Source organism: Pleuronectes platessa, chromosome 10 (genome assembly GCF_947347685.1).
Source record: "Pleuronectes platessa chromosome 10, fPlePla1.1, whole genome shotgun sequence".
NCBI classification, from domain to species: domain Eukaryota; kingdom Metazoa; phylum Chordata; class Actinopteri; order Pleuronectiformes; family Pleuronectidae; genus Pleuronectes; species Pleuronectes platessa.
Window position 1 is genome coordinate 15922204 of NC_070635.1, and position 22008 is coordinate 15944211.

Consider the following 22008-nt stretch of genomic DNA (forward strand, 5'->3'; position numbering starts at 1 on the left):
GTCCACTCACTGTAGCCCGTGTATTTGTGTTCGGTCACCCATGCATAACAGAGATTGGGCATTTTGCCGAAACATACACTGTCCCTCATAGCAGCCAAATATTCAAGACCTGACTGTCCCCTTAAACATGCAGCTCAGAAAACAAGTCATATTGCAGTATATTAGGAGTGGTAAAATACCAGAAATATGCTGGTTCCAAGACCATTGAAAGTCCATGGATTATTTTTACTAACTTGGATTCCACAGCCAAAAGTAGAAATCAACCCAGAGTGTTGAAATTCACAAACAATAACACCAACGTTTCAGCAGATGAACATTTGGACAATGTAGGTTTTATAACTGAAACTCACTCACCCTCAATCTGTTCATAACCACATTGAAAATGCATTGTAGCATCATTTTTTGCTTTTAGCTGCCATTCCACACGTTGTTGTACATGCCTTCTTATTTCCTCCTTTTTCTTCTTCTTCTTTGACTTTGAAACTACTGCGTCTTGTAGGTTATAATGCTGTCCTCTTCAGTCTCACAAAAATCAGTGCCTACGACATCTATGATGACTTCAAGAACCATCCGTATTTTAGCAACGACTTGACACCAAATTCAGTTATCTTTTATATGATGGAATTTGTAAGATTACAGGCAAACCTTTAATTAATAAGAGGAAGGATATTTTCTGTTAAGACAACACCATGAAACATTTTTCATTATTCATTCAGTAGACATAACATTTGAAGGAATTCACCAAAATACACTTCTCCGATCATGTACTCTCCCATGGAACACGTCTCTTTGCGCACCTATTTATGTCTTGACTTTGACCGCCCACTGAACTGGCCAACTGCTTACTGACTAGATTAGTTCAGGCACCATGTTAACATTATGGTACCACATTCACAGACATCAGAGAAGAGGGGTGGGAGCGGAGGATTAAGTTGGGACAGAGAGAAACCAGAAATAGAGAAAACTAAACCAAGCATAGAGAGATCGGGGTATGAGATTGAGAGCTTGATCAGAGAGGGAACAGCTCAAAGGAGAAAATCAAAGGAATACAGTAGAATGAAGAGGGGAGGGGATGAAATTCCTCCATGACCTACATTTGAATTGGATTGCACTGCAGCTGAAGTCAACATGTGCACTCATGGCATAGTACTGTACTTGTACAGTGAGCCAGTTTGCATAAATTAGCATATCAAATCTGCCTGAAGAGTGTTTACTTGTAGGAGATCTCTGTCGAGAGACCACCCTCGTATTCCTCTTGTACAGCATGTGAGTTCTAGCGATCGCAGTAATAAACTGCACTTCACCTCTCAACGGCTTGTCTCCAGGAAGCATATGTCACACTCTTTTATTTCTCTCACAAACATTACTCATGTCATGCCTGTAAAGCAGCTTCCAGACATGCACTGAACTCAGCAGAACTCTGCATATGTGAATCTAAACGTCAAAGTGAGAGCCTCCGAAGTTTCTGCGCACTTTCTCTGCCTGGCCTCCTTGTACAAAGTCTGTAAGAGGTCGAGAGAATCCGATGTGAGAACACAAAAGGGGATCTCCACTGGTTTCATCAGAAGCGTGCGTGTGCGTGCGTGCGCGTGCGTGCGCGCGTGCGTGCGTGCGTGTGTGTGTGTGTGTGTGTGTGGATGACACTTACTGCATAACACGCGACAGAAGAAAAAAAGATCTCCCGATGTAAAAGCAGTGTCATACACATAGAAGACCCTAAAAAAGATGTCGAGACAGTTTGTGCTGATAAGAGCGGTCGACAGTGTTGGGATGCTGTAAACATGAACCACACAGATCTACTCGGGTGAGGTTAATGGAGTCAGACAGTCCAAAATATTCCACAGTTTAGTCTTTGTTTGCTTTAGCTGAATGCTCAGGATGACTGTACAGCTGCATTGTCCTAAATCTGGGGGATTCTATGAATGTGTGAACATGCTCTGATAACTGTGTTATTGCACCAATGAGAGATATGAAATGCAGATAAATGCATTTCCAAATGTGAGCGTTTTAATGAAGACGGATTGGGCACTGTAAATAAGTGGATCTGCAGTGAACATGCACACCACAGTGTGACAGGACAAATTAGGGTTGCATTTTGCAGACAATAGCAATGCCATCCTGTTATCATAATTGGCTGCTATTCATTGCTTAAGCATCATTTCGTCCCACAGGGCTTTGTGACAGAAAATGTAAAAGAGGGCGAGGACAACAGAGTAGGGAGGTAGAGACACAGCAGCACAGTAAGCATCCAGATGAGGTGCATTTGTCAGCCATCTTTTATTGTTTTACAGCCTCAAGACCGTCTAAGTATTCACACTGCAGAACCACAGAGAGGTGGCATAATGTCCTCTTTGTCGTTTCAACTCTCCTCTCATCACCTCTTCAAACCCAAGTATCTATGTCTTTCTGTTCTCTAAATAGGATCATGGGAACAGTAGATTGTTTGGAGAACTTTACACAGCACTACAGAGGCACACTGACACACTGTTACCAACAACAGTTAGTACATTAGGCCAAAACTCTTTGCTTCACACCTCTAAATAATCTCTGTGTACATCACTCAAACGGCCATTCTAACAAATCGTCCTGCTTCTACTTTTCGAACCGATTGTGACTAGGCTGAATATAGTGTAGGAGTGCAGGAGGGCAAGGAAGTAAGAAGAAATAGAATCGGGTAATAAAGGGAGAGAGAAGTAGAAGCACAGACGGAGGAGAGAGGACAGGATAATCTTTTTTGGGGGGGGGGGGGGTATACACTTCAGAAGAGTAATGTAGTGGAGAGAAGGGCAATGGGGGTTTTTATGCACAACTATCCAGGGTGCATTCACTGCATTGCAGTGGCACACTGACACACATTCACAACTGCAGTTTACAATAAGTATATTGTGGTTTCGTTCAAAGAGTACAGGTTGTGAGTATATTTGTAGAATTGCATTCAGTAGTGGATCAGTTACACTGTTGGCAAATTGCCTTTAGTAATGGGTGTTAGCACCAAGTGACACTTCCATCTTCCATTCACTCTGCATAAAGACACCCAGATGTTAGCCTGCTGTTGTTTTGGGGCGTTGTTTGACTCTGATGCTGACTATTGAGAAACACTAGCATGGGTTTAAACATGGATAATGATCTCTCCTGTCAGTATTCAGTAAATATGATGTTTTGTAGTAAACAAATTAAAGTGCTGTCGTATACAACAGCTTTTATGTCCTTTTATTGTGTACACTATGCTCATGACGTAGGTTCAGTGCTGCGTGGGGTATCACATGTTCCAGTGCTGATGTAGCAAATGAAAAAGGGTCTCTTTTGAATATTATTTGGTTAAAGTCAATGCATTTGATTGTGAATCAATTGATCCAAAACCAATAATGCCACTGTTGCTGTGTCACAACCTGGACAACAAGCAGCCACACTTAACATATGTAGATGTTATATGAACATGTTTTAACTTTGGTTCAGTTGTACATCCTCATTTTATAATCTTTACACAATCATAAATTGATTTATCCTTTTTTCTTTCTTTCAATATCTCTGCCCTTTCATCATCTCCTTGTCTCCCCTCTGTCTGAGGATGACAGCTGCTGGGAGCTGTTGTCAGACAGTCCAGAGTTTGTGTGTGTCAGCACTGGTCACATTGCAGCAAGTGTGTGTATGTGACAAGCTGACTCCTGTTGGTTCCCAAGGTAGTCAGGCAAATTATAAGAGGAGATTATTATAAGCCCTTGACCTTGATAATTCATTATCAACTATTAATAGTATTGTCAATTTACCGAGATCATGTCAGCCGTTTTACTAATTTCCCATAGTATTTGTTGGCATGTTTTTGTCAGCTGCCAGATTGATGGGACCCACTCACAAGCAACCACTTAGTTGGTCCTTTATTGAAAAAATATGTAACTGTAAACGTACAGCATTACAATAATGTGACAGAGCAGGCAAATAAATCAATGAATGAACTGCTAGTGTGTATAGCACAGCTAGGTGGGTGGCTCCATCTGGACATGGCAACTGCTCATGTGCGCGCGTGTGTCGAGTCTATAGAATGATTCAGGTTGCCGATCTATCTTTAGCACAGTAACACTTTCTAACAGTGGTCTCTGTTATAGAAAAAACATATACATATAAATTTAAGCCCCCTCTGATAATTTACATTTAGCTAAACACTAACTTTAGGTATTCTCATTGAATGTCTGTTGTCAGACACCTATGTCTAAAATCATTTTTTGACTAAATGTCTGCTGTGATTATTGCGATTTTCCATAAAGACAGCTGTGATATCATGAGTTAATTCTTAGAAATAAGCTATAAATGTTATAGATGAATGCATGTTGCTGACAACTTTATTGTATAATCAGTTGTATTAGCCAGAGGCAACAAAAGTCTAGATGTTTAACATTAATGCCGCATAAATAATAAATTTAAAATGTCAAATGTCCTTTTGAGGCATGAAGAAGAACACCAGATCTGGCCAATTTAAAGAGGAGAAGATGTGTTTTTAAACGTTGCCAACGTAGAGTAGATGCTGTCGTAGTGTTTTCTCCAGGTCTCTAATTAACCAGTGAACAGATCGCCTTACCTCTGTCCAGCTGGGTTGTGTGTGTGTGTGTGTGTGTGTGTGTGTGTGTCTGTCTGTGTATCCAGCTGTATGGTCTGCAGTCTCTTATCAGTGTAACCACTGGCCCATGGTTAACAGCGACCATCTGGGACCCATACACAGAGTTGGTTTCTTGTCAGGACTACCAAAGCCAAATAACTCTCCCTTTTTTATCCATTTACTTTCTCCTCCTTTTTCTGCAAAGTTTTTCTTCTCCTCCATCTACATTTTCTTCAATTTTTTTTATCTCAATCTATGCAGCTTTTTTAACATTCACATCTTAAACCAAACTATCCCACTTTGTTTCTGTTCCTCCCTTAATCACTCATTTGTTTCTCCTTATATTAGCTTTCCCTTCATCCGCTAATGACAAACTGAGATCTCCGTGAAAGATACATATGTGTGCACCAAATGCTTTCTTCACAGGGTTTGCCATGGGTTTTATTTTTAGAAGCGGTAAACCACAGGATCTGCATGTAAATTAGTACCTTCTTAGATGCACATTACGTGTTTTTGGAAAACATGAAGATGTGTTACAAATGTGGCAGGTTAAAGAAGGTCACAATCTTAGGTGCAGTAACGTAAAAGTAAAGTGTTTGGGCCATATAGAGTTTGATCGATCTTAACTGCAGAATAGTGCCTACCACCTTTTATTCGATCTTAGAGAGAGGGGTCAGTGAGTTTATTTCCACAGGGTTGCATCTTGCTACTGCGCTCTGCTATACACCTCCAGAGGACTATGCATCACAATAAGAGCCTTCCTTCTTTCTAATGCTTTCTTACAACACACACCCTCAAACCCTCTGTGTCAGCACAGTGTGACATTCCAAAGAACACTCTGGACGGGGGTTGAGGACAGAGACAGACTTGGCAACTCGACATCAAGTTGCCATCCCATCTCTCTCTTGCTCACTCTCTCACTCTCGTGCTCACACACACAAGCACACAGACAAATGCACACTGAGAAAGAAACTATCACCTTTGTCACAAATGTCCCAATAGACTCATGAGACACTGGTTCCCACACAAAGCTGTAACACCAGTCACCAACAGACAAAGCTTGGATAGGAGTAAAGGAAAAATTAGCAGGGCACCATGTTAATTATACAGTTAACATGTTGTCTATTAACTTCATGTTGTTCACTCTCTACTCGGGGACATTGTGGACTGATGAGGCCTGTGACTGTGGGTGTTTTGGAAACACAAACCATGCACACACTATCCACAATCCTGCGAAACATAAACACAGTCTGTAGCTGAATGAGCTCTTTTTTTTTTCACACACTTAGTCCTGCTCACTTGCATTTTATGTTTATAAAAAAAAGGGTTAGTTACGCATGATTCGTTCATGGATGCACCAACAAGTGGAGCTTCCAGTGTGTGTGTGTGTGTGTCTGTGTTTTCCGCTGTTTAAGTGTTGGTAGTGGAGGGATAATTACAAGACTCCACAACAACCATGTCACATAGCAGCTATTTATACTGAAAGCCAGCTATGCCACTACACACGCAGCATTAGTCTGGTCTCCTGCTTTTGTGTGCGTATATTTTGCCCTGCATATACCGTGTGATTTTTATGTGTGTGTGTGTGTGTGTGTGTAGGACAGAGAACTGGAGCTGCCAGTGAAGCTATTTCCATCCAGGGGGTCGTTCGGTGCTAGACGATGGAGTAGCCGATGAGTGTTAGCAGCCACTTTATCCTGAGAGCAACATAACAACTTTCCGCCAACTGAGCAGACTGACCTGACATGAAACACTTTCAACCTTATGTGATGTGTGAGCTGAGTGATTAATAAATAGATCATTTAGTTCATTTTTCATGCAACATTATGCGGCTTGAGTATACAAAATCAAAACTTTACATCAGACAAATCATCCGACACACGCGCAGAACAACTTTTATATTCCACGATAAGCTGATAACATATTGAATCCCAGTTCAAGCTCATGCTGCTCTGCATTATTACACTGGACTGCCTGTCCAGGTAGTGTTTGTCATATCCTTCCTGAAGAGTGTGTTATGTCAGTCACTTTACATGTGGCAAAAAACAAGGAGGTCTTGACCTAGAAATATTGTCGGATTGTAGCAGGCACACACAACACACACACACACACACACACACACACACACACACACACACACACACACACACACACACACACGCATGGATATACGGTTACCACAGCAACTGGCAGTCATGGCAGAGGCCACATTGCCACTACCTGCTGGGAGAGGCAGAAGTGCATGAAAGAGAAACAAGTTTCTTTAATACATAGAATATGTGCTGTGGCTGAATTATTTATGACAACGATTATCATGCTGCTATGGTGTAAACAGTTTTTAGTTTCACGGATCAGTTTTCTGGAACTTTATCCCATTTGTGCTCATGGCATGGGAGGAGTCCATTTGCCATAACCACATTATAAGCAATGCTAACATGTTCAGACCAATCTCAGTACAGTTTTGGTCCAACTTTCGATTGTTAACAGTAGATAACCTGTCCTCTGAATTCATTGAAACGCTTTTCAAATGGAAAAGGGGCAATGGATATCTGACTTGACTGTGAGTTAGAGGTAACCTGCAGAGTGTCATGTTTCTACTCACATAATGTTGCATGCAGCCAAGAGCATATTGTGGTTCATATCAAATCCAGTAGTGTGGGCGGGGCTGGGCCAAATATATTATCAGCTGAAACCAAACTCTTCCCTCGAGCATAAGCCTGAACTCTACAGTAACTTTCTAATGAAAAACTCACTGTCTTTATTTTTCTAATTTTATTTTTTACCACTGTGGCATCTATCAGCCACGCCCTCTATAACAACACGCAGTTATGGTAAGCGAGAGGTGGCCAGATGGAAGGATGGATGGATGGATATGGTGACTAAACAAGTCAACACAGGAATGAATGAGCATTATGGTGTTGTACAACAGAGAGGTCTTTTATGGCATGTAGAAGCCACACCCTCTGTAATAAAAAGCATGCACGGTTAAAGAGGAGTGGTTGAATGAATGGATAGAGGGAAAGCTCTGAGGTCATAATGGGCTCAGTGGGATTGACATTAAATTATGTATTGTTGAAAGATGCGGGAAAGTTGTAATTTATTGTATAAAATATCCTAATTCAGTCTTTTCACTGAGCTCTCCAATGCTCAGTGAGCTAACGCTGGTCTTTGAGAAGAGGGAGAGAAAACCGTTCTGCTTCAGATTAGAAACAGACAATTTAAAACAGAACCTCTCGTATCGTGCTGGTTCGCATGTTTTCCACACAGACACAGAAGAGCCAGCATCTCTGTGACAAGATTTATTTGAGGGGTACGAAACAAAAACAACAATAGATGCGCCAAACATTTCTTCACTATTATCCTGTTGAATTTAGACACATGAATCAAGCTATAAACAAGACGAGACACTTCACACAGGGTGGCTCCAAAATAATCTTTCATTAGTGTCAGACGTTGAGGAGTCTGAAATACAGTTGAAATCTGTCCTGAACACATTTTTTTTTGCCTAGCCCTAATCACATTACCACCCACAAATATTGGCTCCATTTCAAAAAGTTGAAATCACAAATTCACTTTGAAAGTTATTCACGGTTTACTCAGTTTTCTTTTGTGGCACCCCAGTGAACAAGAATAAGTCTTGTAGGTCAAATCAATAGACTCTTGCGTTTGCCCTGCCTAGCCTCTAACAGAGTACAAACTATTTTGTGTGTTGTAAATCTGAGTGTGAGTGGGTGTGAGTGAGTGACAGCCCTGTGTGTGTGTCTCCGCATGCAGCAGGGACTGTGCTGACAGCAGAATGGCCTGCTCGGTTTGAGGGGATTCACAACCACACACATGCACACACACACACAAACGGAGAGTATCACACTGTCACTGAACAGAAAGTCAGGAGAACTTCACACAGTTTCATACAAGATCTCTGTGCCCTCTAATGCACAACCAACACCAGCAGACATTCACACAAACGCACACACAGTAGTGCCTCAGTCCAACAAAGAACCCGACCAGTCCCACTGAGCAGCCAGACAATGGTTCTGTCAATCAACGTCAGGTCCCTGCTTAGCTGTCCAGCCAGAGGCCTTCCAGTGGACAGCTAGTTAGCCTATGTGACAGAAGCTGACATCAGCTGCGAGCACTTTTTCCAGACTCCAGCTCCGACGTCCCATCCGGCGTCTCTTGACCGGAATATGTGCACAGCCCCTAAATCTGTCCTTCCCTCTGATTCCCACAGTTTTCAGCTGCAGTGGAAAGAGTGGGGTCAATGAGGGTTCTTTTTTCCCAGCAGTGAAGTCACTCTCAGTTTCGATGGAAGTTAATGACTCTACAGCATTAGCTGCCTGTGACTACTATGTGCTTCACTTAAATATTCAAACAGGTTTTCATTCAGTGTTGACATTGTAGATGCAGCCACGTAGTCTTCATCAAAAGCCCATTGTGTGTTCAGCTCTGTGGAGTCTCTGTGGTTACCTGTGTAATTAAACGTCTCACCAAATGATGCATCTGCAGACAGTCCTGATGTTCTGGTTGTTTGACGCAAATTGCAGCAAACTTTCTGTTGTAAATGTAAAAAATATTTTTTAGGTTTAAGTGAATACGACACAACTGGATTTCTGTGAGTTTGAGCTTCTGTGGGCATCAGTGTCACTTAGGGATATTTGCCCTTGACCCTTCCTCTCTGGATTCTCTCTTTTCCTGCCTCTTGCCCCACTTCTTCATTTGCTCTTATGCCATTCAAATAATAAATAGTTTGACCAACTCATTGTTTTATATGTAGTTTGTTTAGATGAGTTGACAGTTTTGTGATTCTAACATTAAAAGCTTTTTTTTCCTTCTTTTTCATATCTTTCAGGTGGAACCAGAGACATTGGATCAGCTTTGACCAGGATGTGTATGAGACATCGCAGCATAGAGGCCAAACTCAAGCAGTTCTCCATGTAAGTAACATTATACAAAGTGCATTGTGGTGTCCTGCTCTTTTTCTTCTTGTTTTTCTCTCCTTAACCACTAAAGATACAAAATAATGACAACATGCACCCACATTACAGCAAAAAGTCAGAACACACCCATACATGTTCAAAGTAAAATAAATAAAAAATTTAATTAAGTTTAAATGTGGATTAAATACAATATTGTGTTTAATTTAATTACCTTTGTGTAAACAAAGGACCCGTAGTTACAAAATAAAACTTAAATCTAGTTTTCTTAGTGCAATATAATGGTCTGTAATTGAATTATAATCTCAACATAAATCACCTTATCATGATATTTTGTCTGTTGGGATCATGAGCTGCTGGGAAAGAGACGATTTGTTTGGCATTTAGAATGTCTCAGTGAAGTCCCCCTCAACATATCTCTCTCTGTCTGCCCCTTCTCTCAGTCTCTCTCTCACACACACACACACTCACACACACACTCACGAGACAGACAAGGGACTCTCTAATACGGGTGGCATTTCAGCAGAGATTCCACTTGGATCTCCATAGCAGGGGTTGTACAACGGGGGGCTGTGGTCACCACCCACCCACTGACATATACACACACACAGTCTCTGGAGAAATGTCTGCAAGAGGGGCAAGTCTAATTTTAGTTGCATGTACTAAGCCTGCAGCTGCCCACCTCTCACACTCGCAGCCTCTTAAACACGCTCACAAAGACAGACATGACTGCACAAGCTTCTTACCTTCCTCCTTTGACACACTGTCACACATAAGCACACTTTATCTTCTTTCTCAGTCTGTTATTCTCCCTTTCTTTCCACCGGTTAATGATTGAAAGAGTGACAGAAAGGCAGCTAGACCGAATGGTTTAATGTCTGCTACAGAGACACTTTAGAACCCTGTAGAGTGAGTCTGTAAGACATTAATACAATGCCACAAGATCCAAAGGTCCTTGACAGGTATTTTATAGTTTCAGTCTATAAAATTTGTTTTGGATACAAGTGAAAAGTTTAGATTTTAAAGGTTAGGATACTTCCTCCTTAATGGTTTAACGGATGAGGCTGACCTGAGATCAGAAGTGAGAAACCTGTTGTTTTTGCAGGGGTTTCCTGGAGTGTCTGATCAACCCTCTACAAGAACAGGTGGAGGATTGGAAAAGAGGAGTAAATACTTTGGACAAGGACCACGCCAAAGGTATTTCAGATGAATACAAACACACTGGTCCAGAAATCTGTTTACCAACAATGTTTATCTCAATCGTTTACAAGCAATGACGAGTTGTTTAACTTTGTCCATCTTTGTCATTAAGAATATAAAAGAGCTCGGCAGGAAATTAAGAAGAAATCTTCGGACACCCTGAAACTTCAGAAGAAAGCCAAGAAAGGTAAAAGAAAACGTTTCGTTTTTTGTTTGAAACCTGTTAATCTGTTAATGATGGACACAAACCCTGTTCTAACAGGATCTTTTAATTTGTCCTTACAAATTAACAAAAAGAAATTGACCACAGAGAATGAAAACCAGAGGAACTTCACTCTGCACAACATACACAGGGTTGTTCTCTTTTTGTGCAAGAATAATAACTAGCTTAGTGTAGGCTTAAAGGGTTTTATATATTTTGGGCATTGCTTGATAAACCAAAGTAAGACATCAATCACTCCTGTCAGAAAATCTGAAAGTGGGAAACACACTGCAAGATAAGATTCATTATACATGGTACTCAGATTTTTCAAGAGAAGGAAGGAAAGTCTCGGCTTCTACAGCTTCAGTTTTTGCCTTTCCCATAGATGCTGTGTCTCTGTCATGAACTGGACTTTAGAAAGATGCGGTTTTCATTTACGTCTTTGAGAATTGTATTCATCTTTTTCCAGGATGCCAAAATAGGACATCTCTGGTCTGCTTACATCTGAAATGAAAACAGGCAGTTCATAAGCTGCATTGCATCAAACTATATTTTTAGCAACTGAAAAATATGTTTTATTTTTATACTGTAAATCTTCTACTGTACTGGATTAAAGTTTTGTGTCTCCAAGAAGACAACAAGCAAGACTAAAGGACAAATCAGGTCAATAGGAAAATGGGACATTGTCTAAACTGTATGTATGAGTTTTTCATTAGACTGCTGTGTGTGTGTGCGTGTGCGAGTGTGTGGAAGAAGTTTATCCTCACTGATTAGACATGTGCAGATCTATGAAGGATAAACATTACCTTACTTGGTAAACACTCGTTGGTGAGAGTGCAGGGGCGTTTTTTCTGCAGTCCTCTTGGCTCAGGGTTTCATATGCATTCATCCAGACAAAAAATACCATAGACAAAAATAAGGAATTAGATTAATATCCACTTTGTTTTTTGGCTGCTGACGTTTTAAAGTTTGATTCAGTGAAATGTCAAATGGTCCTCATGCTTTTGTTCAGGCCGTAAGGAAGAAGCGTCAATACACTTTACAAACTGGTATTAGTTAGTGTCAGCTTTTAAATCTGCAGATATTTGGCATTATCTGTTCAAATGAATGTGTCAATCAAAGTCACTTCTAATCAATTATTTTAATTTTGACTTTCTGAATGATTTTACTTCATTTAAGGCATTTCTGTAAAGTTGAACCTGTTTATGCTCTTATATGTTCTTGATTTTAGACAGGAAACACAGTTATTTTTTTAATACATTTGGCTTAACTTTTCTTTGAGTATTATGGAGCTTAAACAGACATCCAAACACACAAACCTGCAACTGATGAATGAGTGTTTAGCGCTGGCACTTTTTCAGTTGACTTAAATCTTTTTCCTCTCCCTGTCCCCATGTGGTTCTGATACAATCCTTCGCCTTATGCTGCACTGTAGCTGATAATCTAGGTAAGTCATTATCCAGGGTGCTGCTTACGCTGCAATGTTTAACCAATCATCTTAGTTTCATCATGAAAAAGCCATGAGAGAAATTGATTATTACGAAAAAATCTATATTTTCATGGGCAAGTCTCTTCTCCAGTTATGGAACACTTACAGTGTATGTCCACAACATATTGACACATTAATGTTAATTATTATCTGGTTCCTTATAGGTTTTTATATGAGCATACATAAACCCAATGCTCTTAATTCATCCTGCAGCCTCTTCTACCTCCACTCTGAGCTCTGCATTAGTGGCCCCATGTTTATATGACCCAGAAGTAATGTGAGGTAAAGTGCTCTCAGAAGGAAATTGAACAGGAAAACAGGAGCTGCAGCTTCATAACGGTAGCCCAGTTGAGGGCTGAAATAGAAGAGCATTTCTTCATTGAGTTAGAATAACAGTAATGATAAAAACATGCTGCTTTTGAAGAAGAAAGAGAGGTAAGGAGGTAAAGTAGAGGCCTCAGGAGACTTGAGATATGATCGGGCACTAACTGGTCCAGTGGGTAGTTCCTTTCTGCTTTACTGGTCCAGTTCTATACTGTTCCATTCATTTCTACAAACCGTCTCTGCCAGCTCAAGTACCCTTAGAAGTGCAGTACATGCTTGCACGCTTTTGTTCCTTTGCTTTGTTCACTTACATAAACATACTTCTCCATTTTCCTCCAGCTACTTGGCTGTCAAAGCAATGAAAATAACTATTACTGGATTAAAAGTTAGACTACAACCACACTACAGAGCTGTGAATAAAAACAATAACAACAAAAGCGTGTGATTCAGAAACTATTTAAAATTTGAATGATGTTTCTAATATGCCGTACTTTCATTTAATTTAGCAGCTTTCTTCCTTCATGTAATTGAAGATAACCAGTAAAGCTAAAGTGCACCTGGATCACCCAAAGTCACAGAATACACGCAAACTTTTAAATCAAATTTAGGAATAGGCCACTAGTCTTAGTCACACCACTTAAATGAAGAGCCCTCCTTTTCTGCCCTGAAATAACACCCCATCTGTCAGCTGGTGTTGGTGAGTTTGTGATGTTTGATATGTGTCTTGTGAGGGTGTTTTTCTGACCTCGGACCCCGGCCTCACTAAGAAACAGCCTGTGACTGACTCCTAATGTAATCATTGGTCATGTGTGAGCTGGAGCACTTAATCTCATTTGTGTGTACATGTGTGGAGACTGTGGGTTTTTTCAACAACCCACCACCCGTCCACCATATACATCTTGGCTTAGTCGCTGGACTTCTGGCACATTGAGTTTGGTGAAAACAAAAATAGAGAATATCAGTAAAAAATGTAATCTTATTAGAACAAAAACACACACACACAGTAGAACTTATTTTCTTTGCTGCTCTGGCTGCTGTGTTCATGACTTGGCTTAATATTAGTCGTTAATTCATATATATATATATATATAGATATACATTATTGGTATTGCCTTGCCATATTTTGGACAATGCTGTGACAGACATACACACCAGGATATCTACAGTACAACAGTGTTGTAGGTGTGAAACCTTTGGACTGTATTATAATAAATCCTCCCATGTAAAATAAAAAACAATGTCACAAGACCTAATTGTCCTTAATTGGTAACGGAAAGGAGTTGAATAATATGGTGGTGAGGATTTGTTCACAATTGCAGTCGGTGACCACTGAGCTGCAGTAAACCTCAATGTTTGTCTGCGGTTGGAGAGAAAGAGGAAGTAGCAATCAGGGCCTTGTCATTCACATAGTTTCACAAGTTACGGCACAGAAACCGGGAATGTGGACAAATCAAGTAGCAACCCACAGCTCAGACACAGTGGTAACGTGACAGAGGCTTAAGTTGAGCACTAACAACCTCCTCTGCTCACCACAGGTTGATATTTACTCGCCTGCATTGTCTTGACACACGTGTGCCCGGGTGTGTGTGTGTGTGTGCCTCTTACATAAACACTCATGTCCGTCTCAATCTGATTGAGTAATATGGCATATGGCTTTTGGTTGAATATGAAAACATATTTTTCCTTCCATGTGTGGTCAGAAAGTACTTTGTAAGTATTAACGCATTATGTACATTTCCATATCGGTGACTTTTTAACTTTTTAATGTAATTAAATGAGTCAGGGGATAAAGTTGCTCCTCGATGGATCAGCCTTTAACAGAAATAGAGGTAGACGTGAAGTGATGCCGATTGTTATTGTGTCGAGCACGACTCTCATGAGCGCGACCAAAACGGCAACAAAGAAAATATTTGGCTTTCCATCTGTCTGAACAAAGTTCCCCAACTTACAGCGGTGTCTTTCCAAAACCACTTTGGTAACGTCGAGAATACCGACTGCCAATGCTTGAACTAGTGGGAGAAACCAGAACGCAGTGTGCTCCCTCATTTTACCTCGTGCCAAGGAGACACCACAGCATCGCTGGCACTGGAGCTTGAAAGGCTGTTTTTCGACATTGAGCTCAGCTAAAGTCTGAAGTTTCAAATGTTTTTTAGTCGTATAGAAACTGATTTAAAGAAAAAAATGTAAACATCTTTTTGATCTTATGTGACATATATCATTTTGTTGCAGTAATTCCATTTTTCCTATACTCATTGCAACCATTAAGCATTTTATCATAAAGATTTGAAAAATTATCTAGATGCAGCTGTTTGCTGTTTTATTTTATGGAGGCACTTTTTACATTATCCATTAGCAGTACCATTGATCAGCTCTGTATAACTAGCGATTACAGCATCATTGACATGCCAGCCCATCAACAGGATGAACAGTAGTCTAATAACAAGGACTTTGGACCTGTAGTGGCAACCAGACCAATAAGTAAAGCTTGAAAAAGGCAGCTAATGCACGTCCAACTCTGCTACGCCTTGTAGAATGTAATGGTATTCGTGTCTGCTCAACAAGCTGCCTTCGGATGTAAATGAGACAGAAAATATATACTGCAATTTGGACTTTCCAGTCTGGCCTCCACAGTCCATCAACTCTGCCGTGGTCTCTACAGTGCAGTAATGTAGGAACTGCAATAAACACACACACAACTAAAATTCCACACAGTCTAACATTACACACACTAAACCCAGCTTGGTAAATGGATTCTCTTTTAGTCTTTTAGTCTCATTTTTAACGACAACCAGTAAGTAGTAGTGTAGTTTTAGTATATTTCAACAGTCAGTTTAAACTGTTAAACAGCATATTTTAGTCCCTTGTTAATCTACATCACAGATATATTTTCATAAAATGAAGATCAACTTCGGTATTTTGGGAAAAACACTTCCTCAGATTGGAGATGTATCGGCACAGTCTTCTCACTCGGGTTAAAAACATTGTCTCAGAAGAACTGGAACCACCTTAATGACCTAGAGTAGACCAAGCACCAACATTCACATTGTACTTCAGTGAAAATATGTCATTTTGAGCAATTCTGCTGATGGTGGGGGCTTTCCATTTGATGTGCTTTTCCAGTTGTGGTATTTTTGTTCCTGCTGAACATCATCGGTAATTGTCATTTTTATTTTGGTCTACTGAACTGTTGGAGAGATAAAGCAGTGGAAACAGAGCTTCCCACATGTATGATGTATAGACTGCACTTACATATCAGGCAGGAAAGAGCTGGTGGTTTGTCCTCGCTATAAGATGGAGATTCTGACGTTTTACGTATGTGGTGAAATGATTTGCGTGCGTAACTTCATCTGTGTTACTTTACTTCTGGTTCGCATGATAGAGGGGCCTCACGGCAAACGTTCAACAAAAGACACTAGTTTGTTATCTTTACCCAGACGAGAGAGCAGACAGATAGACCACAGAGTTGTTCTCTGTCGGTTTAACCTTCATGTACCAAAGTCAAGACTGTGTGTTTGGGTGCAAGTGCAGTTTGAGTGGTAAGATAATGGCTCAGAGGCCCAACTGTGTGTCAACTTGGACAGTCGCCAGCCTTCCTGCCTCCAGAGAGAACTCGAGAGGGCTTGATTTGGCTGCAGGGTATCCTCACTTATAATAAGAACCACACACACACACACACACACACACACACACACACACACACACACACACACACACGGAGCAAAAAGGTACATCGAGTAAAAGGATAACCTTGGGATTGTCATGACTGTCCTCAAACATTCTCAGATTTGCATATACACGGACACACACACACACACACACACACACACACACACACACACACACACACACACACACACACGCACAAACACACACATGGACACACACCTAACAAGGTCCAGATGGTCTTGTAGGAACTTTGCACTCTTGTTAGACATTAAAACACGCACAGTTGTTCTTCTCGCTGTCAAGAATCTCCCTCTCTCTGAAATGAAAGAGTTTAACAAAGTGCAGCTGAGAGATAGTCAAATGGGGATCTCACGCTTTGAGTATTGCGTCATAGACTGACGTTTTCCTAGACAAGCAACAGAGTATCGTACAGGAGATAGTCTTCCTGCCTCCGCTGAGCGAGAGACAGGAGACACTTCAGTGACAAGAGGGGCCATTCATGCTGAGGTGATAGCCAAAAAAGTAGCAGAGATTTTCAAACCATAGCAATTAAGATAGCTTAGTCTACAATGAAGAGATAACAGGTGGAGCAGTCGTGACAGAACAGAGGAAAGTGATGAAAAATCTAAACTGGAAATGTTCCTTCATTGTTTCACAGTCATTGTCTGTAATTATTTATGCATGTTCTGCTTTTTAGTATTTCTGTTCTGAAGAAGCTCTGCTGTCAAATTTATCTCTATCATTTTTTCTCAACATTGTGCTGTCGTAATTAGACCAATCATGTGTTTCCAGTTTCCATGTAGATTCATTTTCTGTCTGTGTGTCCTCTTTGTTCCCAAGGTCGAGATATCCAGCCCCAGTTGAACAGCGCCATGCAGGATGTCAGTGATAAATACATTCTGCTGGAGGAGACGGAGAAACAGGCCCTGAGGAAGGCGCTCATAGAGGAGAGACAGAGATTCTGCTGCTTCGTCGCCATGCTCCGGCCTGTCGTGGTGAGCACAGCGAGAGAGAGAGAGAGAGAGAGAGAGAGGGAGAAATGAGCTGTCAGAAAGTCATCTCACTCCGCAGTGTTGTTGCTTTTTGTTTTAATGCCACAGACTGAAAATATGCGTATTCATGCTCCATTCATGCTGCATTGCTTCACTCTTGTTTAAACTCTCAAACACAATCTACCACCCCAAAAACTCTGGTCTCTCTGTCGTTAATCCTTTTAGGATGAGGAGATTTCTATGTTGGGAGAGGTCACCCATCTCCAGGCCATCTCTGATGACCTCAAGGCCCTGACCTCTGACCCACACAAGCTTCCGCCTGCCAGTGAACAGGTGAGAGGAAACGCTCTGTGAACACACAAACTAAACAACACACTTTAATTTGCCCTACGTTCCTCTGTTTGTGTTTATTCAAGAGGCCTTTGCTTAATGTCTCTTAACGTCACAAGTACAAATATAAAGTGTGACTCATATTCTCCTCCCTCTCAGGTGATCATGGATCTGAAGGGCTCAGACTATGGTTGGTCATATCAAACGCCCCCCTCTTCCCCCAGCCACACCATATCCAGGAAGTCCAGCATGTGCAGGTAGGTTCCTCCAGCCAATAACCAGACTACAGCCATGAATTAGTAAAACAGAGACACACATTTTCCCATTGTATCCACACAAATAATGATAAAACCTGTTTGTAATGCTGGAGATTATTGTAGGGTTAGATTCTTACAAGTTGGAACAAGGAGCTCAAACAGTTTGCAATGTTTTTTTTTGTAGTTGGATGTTATACAGTTTTATAGCTTATTCGTACATTATTATAATAGTATGAGATATGTACATGCTAGATCTACAAAAAATGAAAATGAATTTTTAATGAATTATTATGAAGCTTCTTTATGAGACAGCTTATATCAGTGTGAAGGGGTGGGGAACAAGGACATAGAGGAAAACACTCAATTGTGTTGCCCAATCTATGTCTGCCACCCAGTGGTCAATATGAGCTGCACTAGTCCTTTATCTTGGTTCATATGTAATTTAGCTGCTTTGTATTTATTCTAATCCTTAGTTTAGTCTATAGAACTGGAGAAATACAGTTAAAGTAGACATTTTATTGGAGAAAAGACCCTAAGGGATATTTGGAAGTGTTGAAGAATTGTTTTTTTGTGTCTTACTCTCACTGCTTCTTGTTTGCATCCCTATGACTGTTTTTTTGCTTAAAGGAAGAAACTGTAAATCTGGGCTTTGCATTGCTTTGCTTGGGACACCAATTTAGGGGTTTTGTGACGTCTATGATATAATCAAATCTGTAAAATTATGTTTCAAGGCCACCTTGAAAACATTCCAGACCCAGCGTCGAGGAACAATATACATTTTATGTCTCAATCATAAGAATGAAGATTTCTTCGCAGATTCACTATTGTCTTCTGTCACTGCAAATTTTTGGTTATCATGCTTTTAAATAATCACTTATGAAATCCATAAATCAAACCAAGAGGGTCACATTTGCATTATATTTATTTTACCTATTTTGTGATTTGCCTAATACACACATTTGTGTATTGTTTGTGCATGATAGATAAGCACTACTAGCTGCTTAAACTACATAAATATTAATTTTGCCAGGTTCTGTTGCAGTTTTTGTATTGATTGTACATAATTTAGTACAATCACGACCAATACATGCTTTTGTAGATTTTATAATGAACTATTTTAATATTTGCTTCAGATGTTTAATTTATTGCTGCTCAATTCGCAGTAATTTCTCTCAGTGTTTAAAAGGGCTGTCAGAGGGCATGAAATCCTGTGATTTCCTGTCTGTAATTATCCTCATTATGATTTTGCGCCTCTTATGTTGGTTTGTGTTGTTGTTTTGACTGGCTTGGCCTCAGTCACTGCTTGCTGCATCTTGGTGTGGTGTGTTAATTGTTTCCCACCCTGTCTTCTCCACATCCCCCTTCCCCCTCCAATCCTCTGCCTTCATCCCTTTTTTATCTCTCCTTTACCCAACTTTCTTTCTTCAATCCATGTCTTTGGGTGCACTTGATTCTCTTTACCCCGCCCCCCCGTCACTGCCAAACCTCTCCTCCCCCTTACCCCCTTCCCCTTTCACAGTAGTCTGAACAGCGTTAACAGTAGTGACTCCAGGGGATCCAGTGGCTCCCACTCTCATTCTCCTTCCTCCTCTTCTTCCTCCTCTTCCTCACACCAACTCTTCAACCACCACCACCCCCGCCATCGGTACCGTAGCTCCACGCTGCCGCAGCCGGCCCCAGCTCGGCTCTCGAGCATCTCCTCCCACGACTCGGGTTTCATTTCTTCATCGCAGGACCAGTACATGTCGTCCAAATCATCCTCGCCTATGCCAGCTGAAACAAAGGTAAGAAAAAATCTCAACCACCCACACGTCGCCACAGCTTTGCGTCCAAGTATGTACATATGGTTGAAACAAGACTTCAAAAACCACATACGCTCTATGATTCACAAGTTATTGTAGTCTGGACGAAAACCCCAAATCAGCAATCCACACAAGTCCTTTCTCAAACATCTCCCCAGCCACTGTGAGAGGCAGTTAGCTGGCAGCAGTACGTTTATGTGATCATGGTGAAGTCATTTCACTGCTATTATTATAGCATAAATGCACAGGAAATTAGTCTGCCTCCACTCTGGCCCAGGGCAAAACAGGTCAGCCCCATCCTGCTATTAAAGAGTTGACTGCTGTGACAGACTGTGGTTGGGTTCAAGCTGCAGAGGCCTGAGCGTACTGCATGTTGTATTTTCATTAAAGGCATCACAGTTGAAATGACATGTTACAGTGACAACAGTATGTTTTATAGACACTGAGAGCCTGTCTCTATCAGCAGGTCCCGTTCTGCCACTTTTTATCCAACCAATCTGACACACGGTCGCAGATAATAATCAGTGATGTGTTCCAGCGGATTGTCCTGTGGGGTTTGTGGTCTGACATCGACCACAGCGGCCGTTTTGTTTGCACGCCAGACGATCAAAGTTCCCCCTGTCCAGAACGCACTGGTGTAGTTCTGAGGCCAAGTTTTTATGATGCAGTGAAGGTGGTTTGGCAAGACCGTAGCTGACCCTTTTTACAGCACAGTCCTGGGAATCAGTCTGCCTCATTCTTGCTCTAGTTACATTGGCTGAGGTTTGAAAGGGAACGGTCACGTCGCTTAGCAGGGACTCGCTCCTTAAATCGGGGTGAATAAAGGGGCTACGGCTTACACTTAATGTGGATCTCTTTCATTTCCACTCATTGTCAGTACCCACTTCTTTGCAGGATGCTGTCGTGAACCCAAAACCATAATCTCTTTCTGGAGGGTAGCATGCAAAAATATGATTTCCTTACAGACATGGATTATGTATCATGTGATTAAAGTTAAAAAAATAACCAGGGATTGGATTGTTAATATTTCCTCAAAGATATCAAGAGTCTGTGTGGGTATTTTTTCCTGTGCTTCCCTCGAACAAGTCTCTAACTCAACCCTGCTGATGTCCATGCAGTTAATGCAGTTATTACTCCCAGTGCACCTTTCTCCACTTTAAGTCACTTGGCTGTACTCCTGACTAACTGCTGAGAACTATGGAAAGTTGCCTCACCTCCTCTAATAATCTGCTTCTCTTTGCTTCTCTGTGTCTTCCTGCTGACATGTCCGTCTTTGCGATTCTTTCTCTCTCTCTCTCTCTCTCTCTCTCTCTCTCTCTCTCTGCACATGTCTGTCTCTCTCTCTCTCTCTCTCTCTCTCTCTCTCTCTCTCTCTCTCTCTCTCTCTCTCTCTCTTGTGTCCTGCTTGCTGCTGCTGCCCTCGCTGTCCCAGGCTTGTCCCAGTTCCAGTTGCTCTGAGGTGTCAGAGACTGGGCAGCTTCACAGTGACTGCAGCGCCCCCTCTTCTCTAGATGCTGCTACTGCACCTGAGCACACTGACCAGGTGACACACACTCATCCTCCACCGTGAACCTCACCCACACAGAAACCTCTGGGCTTCCTCACACTAACCTCCCACCTTGGCTGTACATCACACTTACTTGGGTTTATCACAGAAATGTTAAAGGAAAACAAAAATCCCTCCAAACTCTCTGGCATCCGTTTCTTCAGTTTTCATAAAGTTATCCATTTTATGACCATTTTCTTTGTTTTGTATTGACATGGTCGATATGGCTTCCTCTACAGAGCCTCCAACGGGTCACTGGGACATTTTTTAAAGGATTACTTTTGTGTTACCTCGCAATATTTTCTATTCCTTCTGAGCCATATGCAGCCCATATCCACTTGTGTCCCACGGCAAACCTGCAGTATGGATCAGCTTATTGAATTTTAGTTTGAACTGAGCATGCAGTATTCTGATATAGTATTAGCAAGCTGCTTAATAGCCATAGTTGTACATTTAGTGTAACTTCTTTGAATTCTAAGATCAAGAGGTCACTCTAGAAGAATGCAGAGAGTGAAGTGCATGATACTGTCGGACTCGTGTGGACCCACTCACTTTGCCTTTAATGAGGTGATAATGTATCATGATGACAATGGGAAAACTATTGGGAGATAAAACGAAACTTATTGCGAGTTTACACAAATTTTATCCTCAAAAAAGTTATTGCCATGACCCTTA

At 41.2% G+C, this 22008-nt stretch overlaps 1 protein-coding gene across 5 annotated transcripts in view; it reads left to right on the forward strand.

Annotated features, from left to right (window-relative positions):
* Nucleotides 1–22008, forward strand: part of LOC128449253 (protein MTSS 1) — a 48871-nt gene that overhangs the window by 21200 nt on the left and 5663 nt on the right. The window contains exons 4-12 of one of the 5 annotated variants that reach the window (XM_053432316.1): nucleotides 9441–9525; nucleotides 10631–10722; nucleotides 10838–10912; nucleotides 12363–12374; nucleotides 17247–17401; nucleotides 17624–17731; nucleotides 17888–17985; nucleotides 19505–19769; nucleotides 21220–21330. In XM_053432316.1, the coding sequence (XP_053288291.1) occupies nucleotides 9441–9525; nucleotides 10631–10722; nucleotides 10838–10912; nucleotides 12363–12374; nucleotides 17247–17401; nucleotides 17624–17731; nucleotides 17888–17985; nucleotides 19505–19769; nucleotides 21220–21330 (1001 nt within the window). The remainder of the gene's footprint in view (nucleotides 1–9440; nucleotides 9526–10630; nucleotides 10723–10837; nucleotides 10913–12362; nucleotides 12375–17246; nucleotides 17402–17623; nucleotides 17732–17887; nucleotides 17986–19504; nucleotides 19770–21219; nucleotides 21331–22008) is intronic. The other 4 variants (XM_053432320.1, XM_053432319.1, XM_053432317.1 and 1 more) reach the window with 4 other exon arrangements.